The sequence below is a fragment of the Heptranchias perlo genome, chromosome 38, assembly GCF_035084215.1.
Source record: "Heptranchias perlo isolate sHepPer1 chromosome 38, sHepPer1.hap1, whole genome shotgun sequence".
NCBI classification, from domain to species: Eukaryota; Metazoa; Chordata; class Chondrichthyes; order Hexanchiformes; family Hexanchidae; genus Heptranchias; species Heptranchias perlo.
Window position 1 is genome coordinate 2301879 of NC_090362.1, and position 24236 is coordinate 2326114.

Genomic DNA, 24236 nt, shown 5'->3' on the forward strand with positions numbered 1-24236 from the left:
CAATTTATCAAGATCCCGTTGCAATCCCAGATAACCTTCTTCACTGTCCACAATGCCACCAATCTTGGTGTCATCTGCAAACTTACTAACCATGCCTCCTAAATTCTCATCCAAATCATTAATATAAATATTATGATGGTGTGATGGAATACTCTCCACTTGCCTGGATGAGTGTAGCTCCAACAACACTCAAGAAGCTCGACACTATTCAGGACAAGGCAGCCCGCTTGATTGGCACCCCATCCGCCACCCTAAACATTCACTCCCTTCACCACCGGCGCACCGTGGCTGCAGTGTGTACCATCTAGAGGATGCACTGCAGCAACTCGCCAAGGCTTCTTCGACAGCACCTCCTAAACCCGTGACCTCTACCACCTAGAAGGACAAGGGCAGCAGGTACATGGGAACAACACCACCCGCATGTTCCCCTCCAAGTCACACACCATCCCGATTTGGAAATATATCGCCGTTCCTTCATCGTCACTGGGTCAAAATCCTGGAACTCCCTACCTAACAGCACTGGGGAGAACCTTCACCACACGGACTGCAGCGGTTCAAGAAGGCAGCTCACCACCACCTTCTCAAGGGCAATTAGGGATGGGCAATAAATGCCAGCCTCGCCAGCGACGCCCACATCCCATGAACGAATAAAAAAAACCACATGATTAACATAAGTTCACAAAGCCTTGTGACAAAGGCTCTCCCGCCTGATGATTTCTCATTAAGCTTTCGCTGGTTGTTGCATACTGAACCCCAAATCATAGAAACACAGAGGAAGCCATTCAACCCATCACACCTCTACTAGCTCTCTGAAACAGCTACACGCTTTCAAAATGTTCTTTTTCAAATATTTATCCACTTTCCTTTTTACAAGCTGTTCTGGATTTTGCTTCCCCCATTATTTCTGGTCAGGCATATCCATGTCCAAACAACCCTGTGCTTAAAAATTCTAACTTCTCACTTCCTCCTCTTACACAGATTAAACAACATTGAAAAAGCCAATCGCATAGTGAGGCTGGAGTCACATGCAGGCCCAGCCAGACCGCGCAACAAGTTGACATTTTACAACAATCCAGCAGATTTCAGGGTCTTCTTCTTTGGTGCCAGCTCACAAATTACCCGATTTATTGAATTTAATTTCACATCTTGCCCTGGTGGGATTTGAACTCATGGGGCTCAATTTTGAAATGGTGGCGGGTTGGCAGCGGGGGGCTGGGGGCGCGGTGAAGGTGCGTGGGGCAAACCTGCATAAAAAAACTGATCATTTCCGACCTGAACGCATCGTAATTGATGATGATTAATGTCCTCGCGGGGTTTCGCGCCCGGCATCCAGCCTGATTGACAAGCTGGCTGCCATCAGGAGCTGCAACGCCGAGGTGGGGGGCGAGAAAGAGAGAGAGCGAGACGTCATCCGGCTGGAACGGAAGATTGGGGGGGCGGAGAATGGAAGATCGGTGGGGGGAAGAATGGAAGATCGGGGTGAAGAAGGGGAGATTGGGGTGGAGGGGAAGATCGGGGTGAAGGGGGAGATCAGGGGAGATTGGGGTGAAGATGGGGAGATCGAGGGCGACATCGGGGGGGGGTGAAGAGAGGGAGATTGGGGGGACATCAGGGGGGTGAAGAGGGGGAGATCGGAGGGACATCGGGGGGGTGAAGAGAGGGAGATCGGGGGGACATCGGGGGGGGGTGAAGAGAGGGAGATCGGGGGGACATCGGGGGGGGGTGAAGAGAGGGAGATTGGGGGGACATCGGGGGGGGTGAAGAGAGGGAGATTGGGGGGACATCAGGGGGGTGAAGAGGGGGAGATCGGAGGGACATCGGGGGGGTGAAGAGAGGGAGATCGGGGGGACATCGGGGGGGGGTGAAGAGAGGGAGATCGGGGGGGTGAAGAGAGGGAGATCGGGGGGACATCGGGGGGGGGTGAAGAGAGGGAGATCGGAGGGACATCGGGGGGGGGGTGAAGAGAGGGAGATCGGGGGGACATCGGGGGGGGGTGAAGAGAGGGAGATCGGAGGGACATCGGGGGGGGGGGGTGAAGAGAGGGAGATCGGGGGGACATCGGGGGGGGTGAAGAGAGGGAGATCGGGGGGGTGAAGAGAGGGAGATCGGGGGGACATCGGGGGGGGGTGAAGAGAGGGAGATCGGAGGGACATCGGGGGGGGTGAAGAGAGGGAGATCGGGGGGGTGAAGAGAGGGAGATCGGGGGGACATCGGGGGGGGGGTGAAGAGAGGGAGATCGGGGGGACATCGGGGGGGGTGAAGAGAGGGAGATCGGGGGGGTGAAGAGAGGGAGATCGGGGGGGTGAAGAGAGGGAGATCGGGGGGGGTGAAGAGAGGGAGATCGGGGGGGTGAAGAGAGGGAGATCGGGGGGGGTGAAGAGAGGGAGATCGGGGGGGTGAAGAGAGGGAGATCGGGGGGGTGAAGAGGGGGAGATCGGGGCGACATCGGGGGGGGGGTGAAGAGAGGGAGATCGGGGGGGGTGAAGAGGAGGAGATCGGAGAGGGAGACATCAGACATCAGAGCAGGTTGAAAAGGTAGGTTGATTTTGTGATTTAACATGGTACAATGGTTTTTAATGTACTTTGTTTTGTTTCTTTTTCCCTGATCCGGCCCACCAGGCATGAATCAGAAGTGGTGGGCAAGCCGCCCATGTAAGTTAAAAATTGTTCTAAGTACGTAATCTGTCACAAGTAAAGTATCTTAAGTACAATGAGGTACATTCGGCTCTTTAACTATCACCCCGCCGGCTTTAATTGCCGGTGGGACTTCCGGATTCAGATCTCCTGCGCGCACACAGGTGCGTCTGTGTGGAACTCGGAACTCGGCAGGTTGGAGCTGGCTTCCGAACCCGAACGGGATTCCCCTGATTTTTGGAGCCCCCGCCCTCAAAATTTCCCTGTAAAATTGAGCCCATGACCTCTGCGTTAGTTACCCCAGTATCCACTAGGCTACCACATCGACACAGGCGAGAAACAGTGCGGGAAGCAGAATCCACAGTTGCTTTTAAAATTTGGGGACAGGGAAAGGGAATGAGACTGAGAGGACACCTCTTTCCAAGAGCTAGCTCGGTTGCGATGGGCCGAATGGCCTCCTGTGCTGTAAAATATTCTGATTCTATAAACTAGAGGAGTGGGCTGGCCAGGTTTTGGGGTGACGACTGTGAAGCAGGACCCTTATATGGATTCTGCAGATAGGAATGACCATAATTGGAAAGGTCAAAAATGTTTTCCAGCTGTCCAAGTGAAAGGAAACTTTTATTTATTTTAAGTAATTTTTTTTTGCAATTTATCCTTCATTCTGTCTCCACCTGAGATTGATGCCTCTGCAGTTGAGAACAGGCCCTGCCCTCCGTCCCTGCCCTCTGACCCTACCCTCTCACCTGTCCCAGGCGCCACATATCTGGGGACTCTACATCCCAGAGTACTAAAGAAAGTGGCCCTGGAAATAGTAGATGCATTGGTGACCATCTTCCAAAATTCTATAGACTCTGGAACAGTTCCTACAGATTGGAGGGTGGCAAATCTAACCCCACTATTTAAAAAAGGAGGGAGAGAAAAAAAAACAGGGAATTACAGACCAGTTAGCCTAACATCAGAAGTGGGGAAAATGCTAGAATCTATTATAAAAGATGTGATAACAGAACACTTGGAAGGCATTAACGGGATTGGACAAAGTGAGCATGGGTTTATGAAAGGGAAATCATGCTTAACAAATCTGCTGGAGTTTTTTGAGGATGTTACTAGTAGGATAGGGGAGAACCAGTGGATGTGGTGTATTTGGATTTTCAGAAGGCTTTTGATAAGGTCCCACACAAGAGGTTAGTGTGCAAAATTAAAGCAAATGGGATTGGGGGGAATATACTGGCATGGATTGAGAATTGGTTGACAGACAGGAAACAGAGAGTAGGAATAAACGGGTCTTTTTCCGGGTGGCAGGCAGTGACTAGTGGGGTACCGCAGGGATCAGTGCTTGGGCCCCAGCTATTCACAATATATATCAATGATTTGGATGAGAGAACGAAATGTAACATTTCCAAGTTTGTAGACGTCACAAAGCTGGGGTAGAATGTGAGCTGTGAGGAGGATGCAAAGAGGCTCCAATGTGATTTAGACAAGTTGGGTGAGTGGGCAAGAACATGGCAGATGTAGTACAACGTGGATAAATGTGAGGTTATCCACTTTGGTTGTAAAAACAGAAAGGCAGATTATTATCTGAATGGTGATAGATTGGGAAAAGGGGAGGTGCAACGAGACCTGGGTGTCCTTGTACACCAGTCGCCTAAAGCGAGCATTCAGGTGCAGCAAGCAGTTAGGAAGGCGAATGGTCTGTTGGCCTTCATTGCAAGAGGATTTGAGTACAGGAGCAGGGATGTCTTACTGCAGCTGTACAGGGCCTTGGTGAGACCACATCTGGAGTATTGTGTGCAGTTTTGGCCTCCTTATCTGAGGAAGGATGTCCTTGCCATGGAGGGAGTGCAACAAAGGTTTACCAGACTGATTCCTGGGATGGCAGGACTGACGTATGAGGAGAGATTGGGTCGACTAGGCCTATATTCACTAGAGTTTAGAAGAATGAGAGGTGATCTCATCAAAACATATAAAATTCTAACAGGACTAGTCAGACTAGATGCAGGGAGGAATTACCCGATTGCTGGGGAGTCCAGAACCAGGGGTCGCAGTCTCAGGATATGGGGTATGCCATTTAGAAACGAGATGAGGAGAAATTTCTTCACTCAGAGGGTGGTGAACCTGTGGAATTCTCTACCACAGAAGGCAGTGGAGGCCAAGTCATTAAATATATTCAAGAAGGAGATAGATATATTTCTTAATGCTAAAGGGATCAAGGGATATGGGGAAAAAGCGGGAACAGGGTACAGAGTTAGACGATCAGCCATGATCATTTTGAATGGTGGAGTAGGCCCGAAGGGCCAAATGGCCTACTCTTGCTCCTACTTTCTATGTTTCTATGACTCTGGGACAGGCTGTATAATTCTGTTCAGGCTTCCCATCATGTATTAGTGTATGTTAAAAAAATGAATATCAGTGATTAAATAATGGGGCCTTTGAACTTCAAGCTTTAATAAAATAATTCTGTGCATTATTAGGATCTACAGCACTTACTGCAGCTGAGAGCCAAACGTATTGCTTCTGACAGGAAAAAGAAACACATTTGTTTTAATGCCTGATCGGCCTAATAAATCCTACATTGGTGCAACCTACTGGGCTTGTTAAAGTTTCTCTGCCATTTGGTTGTTTATTTTTCTTTACCAGGTTCCTCTCCCCCTGACGTCCTTCACTCCTTGCTGGACACCAGGCATCCTCAAGTCCCTTGCACAAGTGGCCGTTATTCACATCAGAGCCTAGGCAGCTATTCAACCAAGGGATACGTCACAGGCAATCCCAAATCTATCCTTGCACAACATCCAGGTCCATCAATGGAGAGTGATCGGGAGAGGGAGCCCTTCCTAACCCAAGTGAAGGAGGAAAATTACAATATTCTTGCTGTCACCCCATCTGAGATCAGCACAGACCAGGGATTAAACCTGGGATCTTTCTGGTTTGTATCATTAAGCCTGCTGCCTTAACCAGATGAGCCATCAGGAAGCTGGGCTATATCAGCACTCCGAAAGCAGTATATTTGGCTCTCAACTGCAGTAAGTGCTGTGGGTCCTAATAATGCACAGGCTTATTTCTCAGCTCCAGTGGGAAAATCACAATCCACTCTTTGGGAAACTGGTCATTATTTCTTGCCATTTTAAGTGTATTGAAGTCTAGACTCAGTATCCATTCCCTCCACCACAGGCGCACAGTGGCTGCAGTATGTACATTCTACAGGATGCACTGCAGCAACTCACGGTTACTTCGACAGTGCCTCCCTCCCCGGCGACCTCTACCACCGAGAAGGGCAAAAGGAGCAATGTCCTGGGAACACCACCACCTCCAAGTTCTCCTCCAGTCACACACCATCCTGACTTGGAAATATATCGGTCGTTCCTTCATTGTCGCTAGGTCAAAATCCTGGAACTCCCTACCTAACAGCACTGTGGGAGAACCTTCACCACACGGACTGCAGTGGTTCAAGAAGGCGGCTCACCACCACCTTCTCAAGGGCAATTAGGGATGGGCAATAAATGCCGGCCTTGTCAGCAACGTCCAGTAAACAAATTTATAAAATATCATTATGAGTAGTGACAGGATTGAGCATGTCACTGCGACATTTAAAAACAAGAATTGAAGCAATTTGATACCTTAATATGTTTTCTTTGCTTGTTGCAGGTATCTGTTACAAACACATGCAGCTCTTCAAACGACGAATTTGCTGTGTTCATTCTTGCGATCTAGATGCTCTGTCCACACACAGAGAATTCTCAACTCACACCATTTTATCCCTGGTCCTGATTAAGGCCACTCACTGACACTTGTGCCGATTACAGCCTGTGTTGTGCTGTTAAGCTCCTGCTCCTGCAAAGTTTGGTTGAAACTTTTGTTTTGACAAATGGGCCACTTGTTTCTCTTTTGAAAAAACATTTTTGTTCAATTGCATTTTCCTTTTGTGTCATCCTGGCGACGATCACAAAACAAATCAGCTGCATTATTTCTAATACATAAGGATGAAAATAATGGTAAACTACCAACAGATTGATATTGCCTAGCCATGGGATCAAACTTACAAAAGAGATTAATGGCATTCCTGCCATGATTCCTGCCTCAAATAGAGCCATGAAACCAACTACAATGATTGCCATGATTAATGCCACAATTACTAGCATGATACCTGCCACAATTACTGCCATGTTTCCTGCCATAATTATTGCCACGATTCATGTTACAATTACTGCCATGACTCATGGTACAATTACTGCCACGATTCGTGTTACAATTACTGCCATGACTCATGCTACAATTACTGCCACGATTCGTGTTACAATTACTGCCATGACTCATGCTACAATTACTGCTATGATTCCTGCTACAATTACTGCCATGATTCCTGCCAGAATTACTGCCATGATTCCTGCTACAATTACTGCCATGATTCCTGCTACAATTACTGCCATGACTCCTGCTACAATTACTGCCATGATTCCTGCTACAATTACTGCTATGACTCCTGCTACAATCACTGCCATGACTCCTGCTACAATTACTGCCACGATTCGTGTTACAATTACTGCCATGACTCCTGCTACAATTACTGCCATGATTCTTGCTGCAATTACTGCCATGATTATTGCTACAATTACTGCCAAGATTCCTGCTACAATTACTGCTATGACTCCTGCTACAATTACTGCCAAGATTCCAAATACAATTACTGCCACAATTCCTGCTACAATTATTTCCATCATTCCTGAAACAATTACTGCCACATTTAATGTTATAATTACTGCCACAATTACTGCCATAATTGCTGATACAATCACTGCCTTGATTACTGCTACATTTACTGCCACAATTCCTGTTACAATTACTGCTATGTTCAATGCAACAATTACTGCCAATATTATTGCTACAATTACTGCCATGATTCCTGCTACAATTACTGCCATGATTATTGCTACAATTACTGCCATGACTCCTGCTACAATTACTGCCATGACTCCTGCTATAATTACTGCTATGACTCCTGCTACAAATACTGCCAAGATTCCTGCTACAATTACTGCCATGATTCCTGCTACAATTACTGTCATGATTCCTGTTACAATTACTGCCATGATTATTGCTACAATTACTGTCAAGATTCCTGCTACAATTACTGCTATGACTCCTGCTACAATTACTGACATGATTATTGCTACAATTACTGTCAAGATTCCCGCTACAATTACTGCCATGATTCCTGCTACAATTACTGCTATGACTCCTGCTACAATTACTGCCAAGATTCCAGATACAATTACTGTTACAATTCCAGCTACAATTATTTCCATCATTCCTGCTACAATTACTGCCATTTTTAATGTTATAATTACTGTCACAATTACTGCCATAATTGCTGATACAATTACTGCATTGATTTCTGCTACATTTACTGCCACGATTCCTGTTACAATTATTGCCCATGTTCAATGCAACAATTACTGCCAATATTATTGCTACAATTACTGCCATGATTCCTGCTACAATTACTGCCACGATTCCTGCTACAATTACTGCTATGACTCCTGCTACAATTACTGCCATGGTTCCTGCTACAATTACTGCCACGATTCCTGCTACAATTACTGCTATGACTCCTGCTACAATTACTGCCAAGATTCCAGATACAATTACTGCTACAATTCCAGCTACAATTATTTCCATCATTCCTGCTACAATTACTGCCATTTTTAATGTTATAATTACTGTCACAATTACTGCCATAATTGCTGATACAATTACTGCCTTGATTACTGCTACCTTTACTGCCACAATTCCTGTTACAATTACTGCCATGTTCAATGCAACAATTACTGCCAATATTATTGCTACAATTACTGCCATGATTCCTGCTACAATTACTGCCATGATTATTGCTACAATTACTGCCATGATTCCTGCTACAATTACTGCCATAACTATTGCTACAAGTACTGCCATAAGTCCTGCTACAAATACTACCATGATTCCTGCTCCAATTACTGCCATGATTCCTGCTCCAATGACTGCCATGATTCCTGCTACAATTACTGCCATGATTATTGCTACAATTACTGCCAAGATTCCTGTTACAAGTACTGCCATGATTCCTGCTACAATTACTGCTATGACTCCTGCTACAATTACTGCCAAGATTCCAGATACAATTACTGCCACAATTCCAGCTACAATTATTTCCATCATTCCTGCTACAATTACTGCCATTTTTAATGTTATAATTACTGCCACAATTACTGCCATAATTGCTGATACAATTACTGCCTTGATTACTGCTACATTTACTGCCACAATTCCTGTTATAATTATTGCCCATGTTCAAGGCAACAATTACTGCCAATATTATTGCTACAATTACTGCCATGATTCCTGCTACAATTACTGCCATGATTTTTGCTACAATTACTGTCATGATCCCTGCTACAATTACTGCCATAACTATTGCTACAATTACTGCCATAAGTCCTGCTACAAATACTACCATGATTCCTGCTACAAGTACTGTCATGATTCCTGCTACAATTACTGACATAACTATGAGCAGTTCTGGGCACCGCACCTTCGGAAGGACATATTGGCCTTGGAGGGAGTGCAGCGTAGGTTTACTAGAATGATACCCGGACCTCAAGGGTTAAGTTACGAGGAGAGATTACACAAATTGGGGTTGTATTCTCTGGAGTTTCGAAGGTTAAGGGGTGATCTGATCGAAGTTTATAAGATATGAAGGGGAACAGATAGGGTGGATAGAGAGAAACTATTTCTGCTGGTTGGGGATGCTTGGAGTAGGGGGCACAGTCTAAAAATTAGAGCCAGACCTTTCAGAAGCGAGATTAGAAAACATTTCTACACACAAAGTGTGGTAGAAGTTTGGAACTCTCTTCCGCAAACGGCAATTGATACTAGCTCAATTGCTAAATTTAAATGTGAGATAGATAGCTTTTTGGCAACCAAAGGTATTAAGGGATATGGGCCAAAGGCAGGTATATGGAGTTAGATCACAGATCAGCCATGATCTTATCAAATGGCGGAGCAGGCACGAGGGGCTGAATGGCCTACTCCTGTTCCTATGTTCCTATTGCTACAATTACTGCCATGAGTCCTGCTACAAATAGTACCATGATTCCAGCTACAATTACTGCCATGATTCCTGTTACAATTACTGCCATGATTATTGCTACAATTACTGCCATGATTCCTGCTACAGTTAATTCAGCGTATCCTGCTACGATTACTGTAATGACTATTGCTACAATTACTGCCTTGAGTCCTGCTACAATTACTGCCATGATTATTGCTACAATTACTGTCATTTTTAATGTTACAATTATTGCTATAATTGCTGATACAATTACTGTCTTGATTACTGCTACATTTAGTGCCACGATTCCTGCTACAAATACTGCCATGTTCAATGCAACAATTATTGCCAATATTATTGCTACAATTATTTCCATGATTCCTGCTACAATTACTGACATGATTATCGCTACAATTACTGGCGTGATTCCTGCTACAATTAATTCAGCGTATCCTGCTACGATTACTGCCATGACTATTGCTACAATTACTATCATTTTTAATGTTACAATTATTGCTATAATTGCTGATACAATTACTGTCTTGATTACTGCTACATTTAGTGCCACGATTCCTGCTACAAATACTGCCATGTTCAATGCAACAATTATTGCCAATATTATTGCTACAATTATTTCCATGATTCCTGCTACAATTACGGACATGATTATTGCTACAATTACTGGCGTGATTCCTGCTACAATTAATTCAGCGTATCCTGCTACAATTACTGCCATGACTATTGCTACAATTACTGCCCTGAGTCCTGCTACAATTACTGCCATGATAATTGCTACAATTACTGTCATGATTCTGATACAATTACTGCCATGATTATTGCTGCTGTAATTTCTGCAATGATTACTAATATAATTAGTGCCTTGATACATGCTACTATTACTGCCTTGATTGCTGATACAATTAGCGCCTTGATTACTGCTACAATAATTGCCATGATTACTACTGCAACTACTGCCACGATTACTGCCACAATTACTGCCATGATTGCTGCCATGATTCCAGCTAAAAATACTGTCATGATTACTGCCACAATAGCTGCCCTGATTTCTACTACAATTACTGCTATAATTACTGCAACAAATATCGCCACGATTCCTGCTACAATCACTGCCATAATTCCTGCTACAATTACTGCCATAATTCCTGCTACAATTACTACAATGAGTCCTGCTACAATTACTGCCATGATTCCTGCTACAATTGCTGCTACGATTATTGCAATAAATGCTGCCAATATTATTCCTACAATTACTGCCAATATTATTGCTACAATTACTGCCATGATTCCTGTTACAATTACTGCCATGATTCCTGCCACAATTACTGTCATGATTCCTGCTAAAATTACTGCCATGATTATTGCTACAATTACTACTATGACTCCTGCTACAATTACTGCCATGATTCTTGCTACAATTAGAGCCATATTTACTGCTATATTGACTGCCATGATTCCTGCTACAATTACTGCCATGATTCCTGCTACAGTTGCTGCTACGATTATTGCAATAAATGCTGCCAATATTATTCCTACAATTACTGCCAATATTATTGCTACAATTACTGCCATGATTCCTGCCACAATTGCTGCATCAATTAATGCTACAATTAATACCTTGACTACTGCTACAATTACTGCCATGATTATTGCTATGATTACTGCCAAGATTATTACCACAATTACAGCCAAGATCTCCATTATAATAACTGCCATGCTTACTGCCACAATTACTGCCATGATTATGCCACGATTGTTGACAGAAATACTGCTACAATTATGGCCATGATTCCTGTTACAATTACTGCCATGGTTACTGCCACGATTACTGCCACGAATACTGCCATGATTACTGTCAGGTTTACTGCTACAATTACTGCTATGATTACTGCCACGATTACTGCCTGGATCACTGCCATAATTCCTGCTAAAATTACTGCTATGATTACTGCCACGATTAGTGCCGGAATCACTGCCACAACTACTGCCATGATTACTGCCACGACTACTGTCGCAATTACTGCTACAATTACTGCCATGATTACTGCCACAAGTATGGCTATAATTACTGCTATTATTAGCTCCACAATTACAGCAATGATTACTGCCTTGATTCCTGCTACAATTATCGCCATGATTCCTGCTACAATTATTGCCATGATTATTCCTACAATTACCATTATGAGTACTGCCAGAAATACTGCTACAATTACAGCCATGATTCCTGCCATAATTCCTGCCATGATTACTGCTACAATTATAGAGGGAATCATGGCAGTATTTGCGGCAATAATCATGGCAGTAATTGTAGCAAGAATCATGTCTGTAATTGTAGCAGGAATCCTGGCAATAATGATTACTGCTACTTTGACTGCCATGATAACTGCTGCAATTGCTACTGTGTTCACTGCTACAATTACTGCCTCAATTCTTACTGCAATTACTGCCTTGATTACCACTACAATTACTGCATCGATTCTTGCTGCAATTACTGCCAAGATTACTACTACAATTACAGCCATGATCTCCGCTATAATAACTGCCATGCTTACTGCCATAATTATGCCATAATTATTGACAGAAATGCTGCTTCAATTATTGCCATGATTACTGCTACAATTACTGGCATGATTACTACCACAATTAGTGGCATCATTACTGTCATAATTACTGCCTTAATTACTGCCATAATTCCTTTTACAATTACTGCTGTGATTATTGCCTGGATTACTGCCACGATTACTGTCATGATTACTGCCACAATTACTGATATGGTAACTGCTACGATTACTTCCACAATTACAGCCATGATTTTTGCCATGATTACTGATACAATTATCGCCATGATTCCTGCTACAATTATTGCCGTGATAACTCCTGCAATTGCTGCCATGATTACTGCCACGATTACTGTTACATTGACTGCCATGATACCTGCTGCCATTACTGCCATGATTCGTGTTACAATTACTGCCATTATTCCTGCTACAATTACTGCCACAAATCCTGCTACAATTACTGCCACGATTAATCCTACATTTACTGCCATGATTCTGGCTACAATTACTACCATGATTCCTGCTACATTGACTGCCGGTATACCTGCTGCAATTACTACCGTGATTACTGCAAAAATACTTCATCAATAAATGCTACAATTCCTGCTACAATTACTGCCTTGATTACTGCTACAGTTACTGTCATGATTCCTGCTACAATTACTGCCATGATTCCTGCCATAATAACTGCCATGATCCCTGCTACAATTAATGCCATGTATTGTGATACAATCAATGCCATGAGTCCTGCTACAATTACTGCCATGATTCCTGCTACAATTACGCCATGATTCCTGCCACAATAACTGCCATGATTACTAATACAATTAGTGCCTTGATACCTGCAACTATTACTGCCTTGATTATTCCTACAATTATTGCCATGATTACTGCTATAATTATTGCCATGATTACTACTACCACTTCTGCCATGATTACTGCTGCAATTACTGCCATAATTCCAGCTAAAAATACTTTCACGATTACTGCTACAATTGCTGCCCTGATTATTACTACAATTATTTCTATGATTACTGCCACATTAATGCCATGATTACTGTTACAGATACTGCCACGATTCCTGCCACAATTCCTGCCATGATCATTGCTATAATTACTGCCATGATTACTAATACAATTAGTTCCTTGACACCTGCTACTATTACTGCCTTGAATACTGGTACAATTATTGACATGATTACTGATACAATTATTGCCATGATTACTGCCATGATTACTGTCACAATTAATGGCAAGATTACTGCTACAATTAGTGCAAAATGATTCCTGCTACAATTACTGACATGATACCTGCTACAATTACTGCCACAATTACTGCCATGATTACTGCAGCAATTATTTGCATAATCACTGCTACAATTACTGCCATGATTCCAGCTACAATTGCTGCCACAATGACTTCCACGATCACTGTCACGATTACTTCCATGATTACTGCAAGGATTACTCCTGCAATTACTGCCATGATACCTGCTGCAATTACTGCCGTGATTACTGCCATAATTAATGCCATGATTACTGCTACAATACTGCCATGATTACTGCTAAAATTAATGTCATGATTACTGCCACAATTACTGCCACGTTTACTGCTAAAATTACTGCTATGGTTACTGATACAATTGCTGCCGGGATTACTGCTACAATTACTGCCATCATTACTGCCACAATACTGCCATGATACCTGCTACAATTATTGCCATGGTTACTGCTACATTCAATGCCATGATACCTGCTACAATTACTGCCTTGATTACTGCTATGATTACTGCTGCAATTACTGTCACAATTACTCCATGATTTCTGCTGCAATTAGAATCATAGAATCGTTACAGCAGGAGGAGTCCTTTCAGCCCATCGAGCATGTGCCGGCTCTTTGTAAGAGCAACCAGTTAATCCCATTCCCCCCGCTCTTTCCCTGTAGCCCTACAAATTTTTTCCCTTCAAATATTCATCCAAACCCTTTTTGAAAGCCACGATTGAATCTGCTTCCACCACCCTTTCAGGCAGTGCATTCCAGATCATAACTATTCGTTGCTTAAAAAAGTTTTTCCTCATGTCGCCTTTGGTTCTTTTGCCAATCACCTTAAATCTGTGTCTTCTGGTTCTCGACCCTTCCGCCAATGGGAACAGTTTCTCTTTATTTACTTTATTTAAACCCTTCATAATTGTTAAATCTCCTCTCAACCTTCTCTGCTCCAAGGAGAACAACCCCAGCTTCCCCAGTCTATCCACGTAACTGAAGTCCCTCATCCCTGGAACCATTCTAGTAAATCTTTTCTGCACCCTCTCTAAGGCCTTCACATCCTTCCTAAAGTGCAGTGCCCAGAATTGGACACAATACTCCAGTTGTGGCCGTAACAAGTGTTTTATGAAGGTTCAACATAACTTCCTTGCTTTTGTACTCTATGCCTCTATTTATAAAGCCCACGATCCGTATGCTTTCTCAGCCTGTCCTGCCACTTTCAAAGATTTGTGCACATATACCCCCAGGTCTCTCTGTTCTTGCACCCCCTTTAGAATTGTACCATTTTGTTTAAATTGCTTCTCTTCATTCTTCTTGCCAAAATGTATCACTTCGCACTCCTCTGCATTAAATTTCATCTGCCATGTGTCCGCCCATTCCACCAGCCTGTCTATGCCCTCTTGAAGTCTATCACTATCCTCCCCACTGTTTACTTCATTCCCAAGTTTTGAGTCTTCTGCAAATTTTGAAATTGTGCCCTATACACCCAAGTTCAAGTCATTGATATATATCGAAAAAAGCAGCGATCCTAACACTGACCCCTGGGAAATACTACTGTATACCTTCCTCCAGTCCGAAAAATAACCGTTCACCACTACTCTCTGTTTCCTGTCACTTAGCCAATTTTGTATCCATGCTGCCACTGCCCCTTTTATTCCATAGGCTTCAATTTTAGTGACAAGCCTAGTATGTGGCACTTTATCAAATGCCTTTTGGAATTCCATATACACATCAACCACATTGCCCTCATCAACCCTCTCTGTTACCTCATCAAAAAACGCAATCAAGTTAGTTAAACATGATTTGCCTTTAACACATCCGTGCTGGCTTTCCTTTATTAATCCACACTTGTGAAGTGACTATTAAATTTGTCCCGGATTATCGTTTCTAAAAACTTCCCCAACACCTAGGTTAAACTGACTGGCCTGTGTTGCTGGGTTTATCCTTACACCTTTTTTTGAACAAGGGTGTAACATTTGCAATTCTCCAGTCCTCTGGCACAACGCCTGTATCAATGATGTTTGGAAGATTATGGCCAGCACCTCTGCAATTTCCACCCTTACTTCCGTCAGCAACCCAGCATGCATCCCATCTGGACTGGGTGACTTATCTACTTTAAGTACAGCCAGTCTTTCTAGTACTTCCTCTTTATCAATTTTCACCCCATCCAGTATCTCAACTACCTCCTCTTTTACTGTGATTTTGGCAGCATCTTCTTCCTTGGTAAAGACAGATGTAAAGTACGCATTTAATACCTCAGCCATGCCCTCTGTCCATGCGCAGATCTCCTTTTTGGTCGGATGCACCCCTCCTCTTACTACCTGTTTACTATTTATATGCCTATGGAAAACTTTTGGATTTCCTTTTATGTTAGCCGCCAGTCTATTCTCATTCTCCCTCTTACTGCTATGATTCCTGTTACAATTGCTGGCACAATTACTGCCACTCGACATGACATTAAGAGAAAAGCATTTGTTTTTCTAAACTTTTGTGCCACATAATCATTTGTGTGTGACAGTATTCCCCAATGGTTTATGTGCCAGCAGCCTCCGTGTGTATCTGATTACCAGAGGCCTGCAACTCCCGTCACTTTACACTGTGTTTAGCAAGTTTCTTTTGATTCCTAACACAAACAGATCAGATTTTTAAATAATTTGTTTGTCACCAAAATTACTGTTATGAGGATTAATCCTTCTGCTATTGCTGTCTAATTGGCAGGCAGCTGTGATAGGATTTGCTCCTCAGTGAAGAAGCCTGCACTCAATTCATACTGTACAATCCCCATTACATTCTCCAATTCCAGACAGATCCTGAAATCCAAACCAATATGAATTCGGGCAATTTGGATTAAATTGAAAAATAATGCGAACTCAATTTGATGGTTTGAATTTTAAGGACTGTGCACAGCATATTCTGCTGTATTTACTGTCATTATTCCTGCTATAATTACTGGCACAAGTACTGCTGCTCGACATGCCATTAAGAGAAAAACATTTGTTTTTCTAAACTTTAGTGCCACATAATAATTTTTGGACCATGGTAAGAAAGGCCACTCACCCTATCAAAGCCCATCCCTCTTGTATCCTAACACTCCCATCGAACTCCATCCCCCTGGTACCCTAACACTCCCATAAAAGCCCGTCCCTCCGGTACCCTAACTCTCCCATCAAGGCCCATCCCTCTGACACCCTAACTCTCCCATCGAACCTCATCCCTTCATACCCTAACTTTTCTATCAAAGCCCATCTCTCTGGTACCCTAGTTGGCATCGGAAGTTCTGACCCTTAGACAACAGGGGAGCAAGGGAGAGGGAGGGAGGGAGGGGGAGAGAGGACTTCCTCAGCATGTTAACGGTAACAAAATCAGAAACCTGTTTATAAAGAACAAATTTACAATTTTGCTACACCAAACTCAAAGAGCAAACCTCCCCCTCTCTCCCTCTCCTTCCCCTCCCTCCCCCTTCCCCGTTGTATAAAGGACTGAACTTCCGATGCCAACTAGTTGAACAGCTCAATATTTAAACCAAATTACAAAAACGGTTGGTATCTCTTTGCTGTGGATATTGAGTCACTGTGCATCCTGAATACAACAACACCTTTAACATAGAAATCCATCCCAAAGCACTTCACAGAAATGTAAAACTGAGCCAAAGAAGGAGGAGTGCGCAAAAGTTTGGTCAAAGAAGTGGTCTTTAAAGAGAGTCTTAATGGAGGAGAGGAAGCCGGAGATGTGGGAAGGTTTAGGGAGTGAATTCCAGAGCATGGGGCCTAGAAGGCTGAAAGCATGGCTGCCAATGGTGGGGTGAGGAATGGGGAGGGAGTTGTAGGGCTGGAGGAGGTTACAGAGAGGGTAAAGGAATGAAGGGATTTAAACACAAGGATAAGAATTTTAAATCTGAGGCATTGGGGGACTGGGACCCAATGTAGGTCAGTGAAATCAGGGCGATGGGGCCTTGGTGTAGGATAGGATACGGGCAGCAGAGGTTTGATTGCAGTGAAGTTTATTGAGAGTGGAGGATGGGAGGCCAGCCAGGACAGCATTGGAGTAAATGGAATGTGGAGGTGATGAAGGCCTGGATAATGGTCTCTGGATGGGGGAGAACTATGTGTACAGCTTTTATTACCCTTGGCATAGTGGGAGGGGGAGTCTATGGATTGAATTTGGTCACCTGCCTGTTTGCCTTGGGCATTTAGAATTTGAGGTTCCTGTTGTTTAACAACAATAAAACAAACACTCCAAAGGTATAACTGCCCCCAGCCCCCCCAGTGAAACCGAAATATCAGCGGGAAACTCCCCACCCCCACATTAGAGGTTAGAGGTTTAACTCCTTCAGCCTCAGAGCAGTAACATGGGCCCCTCAGATACAGCTTCTGGTCCTGGACCATCACCATATCTGGTGACTTGGAACTCAGAAGGGGGAATTTTTCGAGGCTGCACTCCCATTCCAACGCCTTTCTTGACAGGAGCACAGATCAGAGAATAGGTCACAGAGGTCAACGCACTGGATCTACAGCGCTCCTGACTTTCCATGATTCTCTGATCCGCGTTCCCATTAAGTAGACTCTGTGTTGATAACCAGTAGTGTATCCCCCCAACCACGTTCCTCACTTTCAAAAAAAAATCCTATTCAGACACATCAGAGTTTGAGCATTCTGTGTTCAAATTTTCCATGTGTGAAAATACTGTCCGTTTAAAGAGACCTGACAGCACCTGTCCACATCCTGAGTGGGAAAGTTGTTTCTCTCTGTCTTAAATATATAAGCCCAGAATATTCCAAAGCACTTTCTGCCTGTGTATAAAACAGGAAAACAATGCTGTTTCTGGTTCTGCCAGTGTGTACAGGAGCATCTAACTCCTAACCCCAAACCCCAAACTCTACCTTTTACTGTTACATATCTGACCAAGGCAAGAACCAAAATGATTCACACTCCATCAGTTGCTTTTTCCTTCTGCTTCTTGGACTACAAGGTGGCAGCAAATACTTGCAGGATTAACAGACTCACTCTAATGCTCTTCCAGCTCCCTGTGTTAATGCACCAACAGAAAAGCCAGTGTATCCCAGCAGGCTGATGATATCACAGAGCAACTTCACACACTCCAAGCACTGGAAGAAACAGTGAGCAGACCCTGGAAAGGCTAACAGCTCGTTCAAGCATGTCCCCTCTAGAAAGCACTGGCTGTATTAGTTGAAGCTGATTACAGCTTGCTCAGGAACCCCAACACCCTGAAAGGCTCACAAATTACTGACATTCCTTTCCTCCAAACGCCTCTCATGTGTACCTTGAAATAAAACTGAATTCCTATTCACTCTGTAATGCAGCTCGACAGGAACTGAGCACAGCAGGACTCAAAGAAGCAAGTCGTCAATCTGAAGATGAACCATCTTTAATCAGCCTGCTTCAAACCGACACTTTATTACCTGCCTCTGAACAGCGGTGTTTGTACAATTTCTACATACCTTTCATAGCTGAGCATAAAAAATACATCATTTGATCGGTGCCTGGTCCAGGATTTAGCTCGTGATAGAGCCTCCCTTTGCCTTTTTAGCAGCTGTGGTCTGCAGCATTGCCTGACAACACAGCCATCTGAAAAATCCACGTGACCCAGTGACATATCCAGTAATCTGTCTATTCTCCGCCCTCTGCTGCTGACAGGCAGGTCGAGAGGCTGGTTCTACCAAGCACTCTGCCTCTCAGCCACAGTGCTGCTCACCGCAGTCTTACACAGTGAGCAGGCATGCAGCACCTCTCTCTCTCTCTATCAGAGGATCAGAGTTGCTCTGACAGCGACTCGTAAACAAGCATCCAACTTCATTTTTCCTTTCATTCATCCCTGCAAATACTTCTTTTGTAGCAAGAGCAGGAATTCTAAATTGACTCTTTTATTTGTAAGAGAATTTGAAGCCTATCCTGCCCCCTGCTAGCAGGAGCAAAGGCTCTTCATTTCCTGCTTACTATCAATGTAATCAGCCTGCAAGAATTGCATCTCTTTCACTAGGATATCACTGGCCCTTCTATAGCCTATGCCAGTCATGGTAGTACTCTCACCTCTGAGTCAAGAAGGTTGTGGGTTCATAGTCCCACTCCAGAGACCTTGAGCATAAAACCCAAGCTGACGCTCCAAGTGCAGTACTGAGGGAGTGCTGCACTGTCAGAGCGTGCCGTCTTTCGGATGAAACTTTAAACCGAGGCCCTCATCTACCCTCTCAGCTGGATGTAAAAGATCCCATGGCACTCTTTTGAAGAAGAGCAGGGGAGTTCGCCCCGGTATCCTGGCCAATATTTATCCTTCAACCAATACCCCTAAAAACAGATTATCTGGTCATTATCACATTGTTGTTTGTGGGAGCTTGCTGTGCACAAATTGGCTGCCGCATTTCCTACATTACAACAGTGACTACTCTTCAAAAGTACTTCACTGGCTGGAAGGAACGTTAGGATATCCTGAGGTTGTGAAAGGCACTATATAAATGCAAGTCCTTGCCTTCCTTCCTCAACGATACTACAAACTGCATGTACTCTGACACTGCAAGGTGACAGTGATACTGAAGGGGGCTCTATGCACCAGAGGTGGTTTTAGTGGAAACAGTTGGTTTTGGAGGCAGAGCTGAGCGTCTTTGGAAAGGAGCTGCTGAAGCTCTCTCCCTGCCCAGTAAAGGCCAGCAATAGACTTTTGCCCTCAGTGTCTGGAACAGACCTTCCCCAGCTACTGGTGAGGACTGACTGCAGTGGAATTATCACCACTGCCTGCTGTAATAATACTGGCAATTCCTGCACTACTACCAGGGGATCAGTAATGGAAATACTGTGTTGCTGTTACTGTTAATACTTATTATGGTTAATACTGCGTCGCTGATACCGTTAATAATATATTTCTATTGCTGTTAATACTATGTTGCTATTAATACTGTATTACTGCCTCAGTCCTGATTTTCATCGCCCCATCATTGGTGGCCATGCTTTCAGCTCCCTCGGCTCTAAGCTCTGGAATTCCCTCTCTAAACCTCTTCGCCTCTCTACCTCTCTCTCCTCCTGTAAGACACTCCTTAAAACCTACCTCTTTGACAAGCTTTTGGTCACCTGTCCTAATATCTAATAAAAATAGGAAATGCTGGAAATACTCAGCAAGTGAGGCAGCATCTGTGGAGAAAGAAACAGAGTTAACATTTCAGGTAAACGTTAACTCTGTTTCTTTCTCCACAGATGTTACCTGACTTGATGAGTATTTCCAGCACTTTTTGTTTTTATTTCAGATTTCCAGCATCCGCAGTATTTTGCATTTAATCTAATATCTCCTTATGTGGTTTGGGGTCAAATTTTGTTTGATAATCGCTCCTGTGAAGCACCTTGGGATGTTTTACTACGTTAAAGGCGCCGTATAAATGCAAGTTTGTTGTTGGTGCAGTGCCTCTCTCTGATTGGTCAGTGCAGTGCCTCTCTCTGATTGGTTGCTGCACTGTTTCTCTCTAATTGGTTGGTACAGTGCCCCTCTCTGATTGGTCAGTGCAGTGCCACTCTCTGATTGGTCAGTGCAGTGCCCCTCTCTGATTGGTCAGCGCAGTGTCCCTCTCTGATTGGTCAGTGCAGTGCTCCTCTCTGATTGGTCGGTGTAGTGCCCTTCTCCTGTTGGATAATGCTGTGAGACTCTCTCCCAGGAACAGATTTTAAAGGAGGGGGAGGGTCACACATGTCAAAGACAAAGATTCACCGTCTCTGAGTTACTCCATCAACTCCCTTCGAAGACAGCAGACGGACGTGACTGTTGGTAATAACATTCAAATGACATTTCTCAGTCAGATATTTAATGGAGACATCTGCTGTCATCCGAGAGCAACTTCAACCTTGAGAGTCTCACCATCAAGGCCCCTTTTAAAAACCAATTACAGTGAATTATTAATGATTCGGCACTATCCAGTTGGGTCAATTTTGTAATAAAAACAGAAAATGCTGGAGAAGCTCAGCAAGTCAGGGCAGCATCTGTGGAGAAAGAAACAGAGTTAACATTTCAGGTCGAAGACCTTTTGTCAGAACCCTGGGTCAATTTTGTTTTTTGTTACAGGCATTCTGAGGATACTGGCCTAAGGAGTAATAAAGCTAACCTACAGTGACCCAGCCATAAACCAGCTACATGTTGTGTCAGCTTGTCTTAGGGTCAGAGTCGTCAGAGTCGGGAACTTTCTCCATTGATATCACAGCAGTTATGGAGAAAGCAAAAATATTTCAAAAATTGATACAACAGTCCAGAATTTAAGTGTTGATCAGAATTTATTAATCTGGTAAATTTTATAAATGGGCTTATTGTAATAATTGCATGACCACTGACAACATTGAACCACCCCTCGATAGGACCTACTGTTCTGGTCACCGAGACTCAAACATTCAAATGCTGGAGGCACAGCAAAGAGGCATGAGGCTAATGTCAGGGGTCTGAGTTATGAGGAAAAGCTCAAATGGAGGTAGCTGAGAATTGAGAAAAAAACGAACTGTCACCACCTCAGGACGTCCCAAAGCGCTTTACAGCCAATGAAGAACTTTTGAAGTGTAGTCACTGTTGTAGTGTAGGAAAAATAGCAGCCAATTTGTGCACAGCAAGATCCCACAGACAGCAATGTGATAGTGACCAGATAACCTGTTTTAGTGACGTTGGTTGAGGGATAAATGTTGGCCAAGACACCAAGAGAACGCCCCTGCTCTTCTTCAAAGAGTGCTGTGGAATCTTTTACGTCCACCTGAGGCGGGCAGATGGGGCCTCGGTTTAATGTCTCATCCAAGAGGCAGCACGTCCAACAGTGCAGCACTCCCTCAGTACTGCATTGGAGCATCAGCCTGGATTATGTGCTCAAGTCTCAGGAGTGGGACTTAAACCTTCTGACTCAGAGGTGAGAGTGCTACCCACTGAACCACAGCTGACACTGTAAATCTATAAACCCATCAGTACAGGGCTTGGCTGCAGAATGAAAAGCAAATAAGGTCTAAGTTATGATAACAGAGATAGAGGACGAATCTAGTTGTAGAGCTCTCATCACCCGATTACAGGAAGGATGTTACTGCCCTTGAAAAGTCACAGAGAGGGCAACACAGTTGATTTGATGAATTCAAGGTGTGAGAAGAGGTTATAGATTTTATTCTTTGGAGAAGAGGAAATTTCACGGTGACCCAATTGAAATTTTCAACATTGTGAAGGTGGGTGAATGGAATTAGGATACAGATCAGCTATGATCTCATTGAATGGCAGAATAGGCTCGAGGGGCTGAATGGCCTTCTCCTGTTCCTATGTTCACATGTTCCAAAACTGATTAAATTGATCCAAGGCAAACTGTTCACGATAATGAACTGTTCAAATCCCACAGGACGGAAGATTAGATCGTTTGGAGCAACAAGTGGAGTCAGGTGGACCTTTTCACCCAGGGGGAATTAGAGTGGAAAATAAGATACCAGGAAAGGCCATTGAAATGGGCAGCCTAAATAGGTTCACGGGACAATCATGTTTCTGGAGAAAAGGTATTGAGGGATATGGTGAGAAGATGGGTGGGGTTGAGGCGTACTGTGTGACGGTGGATGGGGTCGAGCTATTAAAAAACACGTGCTTGTTTAGGCCTAATGGCCTTTTCCTGTTCCTAAAAAGTCGAATTCTATGTTTTGAAGAGGGGTAACGCTGATTGGTCAGGAGTGGGTATTTTTCCCCTCCTACTGTGGCCAATTGTAGCATATGATGTCATGTCTGAGATCAGCTGATGTATCGCAGACCAAGATCCTGTGACCTTTGACCTTTAGGGCTTGGTTATGTCCAATATGTACAAAACTATGGGGAAACTTGCAACTGTGACCATCTGTAAAATTCCAATTTTTGAATCTAATCATTTAGGATTCTAAAAACGAACAGGTGCACAGAATTTACCTTCCTTCACAGTAATCTTACCAAATGTGCTTTAAAGAACTGCATTTGTGTGGGGCAGAGAATGCCATAGCCACACTCAGGGAGCTGCTTAAAGCTTGTTCGTTTGAATTGGTAACAGCTACCTAACTTGCAGGCAAAATATAAACACCACTGCAACAACATCTAGGTCATAGTGTCAGGGCACTGGAGAGATTTTACACTCGTGCAGTGATCTCACTGACGCAAAGGAGGTCAGTAGATCTGAAATCAGAGGATCAAAATCCCAAGGTAGCTGCAAATGCCTCTGCTCATTTGGGCAGCGATCACCTGAGTGTTTCTCGGATTTGCTTTTAACAGAAATGGGCAAATGCTTCAACTCCAGAACAGACCCTAATCTCTCAGCGTTTTATCGCCGTTAGGTAATAGGTGCAGAGCTTGGAAACTGTGAGCTCCACTCCCCACACTGTGTCTGACTGCAAGGGAGCACAGATGAGAGGTCAGGTGTGGAGGTCAGGGTAGCCCATTACTGGCGCTCTTGATTTCCCAGCCATTGATTTTAAATTGGAAAGTCCACAAGGCAGAGAATGAGCAGTGCTGATATCCATGCTCGGTCCGTCACTCTGTGTTCCCGGGAGTGAGACTCTATTCCCAGGAGTGAAACTCTATTCCTGGGAGTGAGACACTGCGTTCCTGGGAGTGAGAAGCTGTGTTCCTGGGAGTGAGACTCTATTCCCGGGAGTGAGACTCTATTCCCGGGAGTGAGACACTGTGTTCCTGGGAGCGAGAAGCTGTGTTCCTG

The 24236-nt window shown here is 43.9% G+C and overlaps 1 protein-coding gene across 1 annotated transcript in view; it reads right to left on the reverse strand.

Moving 5' to 3' along the window:
* The window catches only part of LOC137304657 (nuclear receptor ROR-alpha A), a 197655-nt gene extending 178501 nt beyond the window's left edge, over positions 1-19154 (reverse strand). The window contains exon 1 of the mRNA XM_067973302.1: positions 19020-19154. Within this exon, the coding sequence (XP_067829403.1) occupies positions 19020-19050 (31 nt within the window). The 5' untranslated portion in view covers positions 19051-19154. The remainder of the gene's footprint in view (positions 1-19019) is intronic.
* Positions 19155-24236: the final 5082 nt, after the last annotated feature.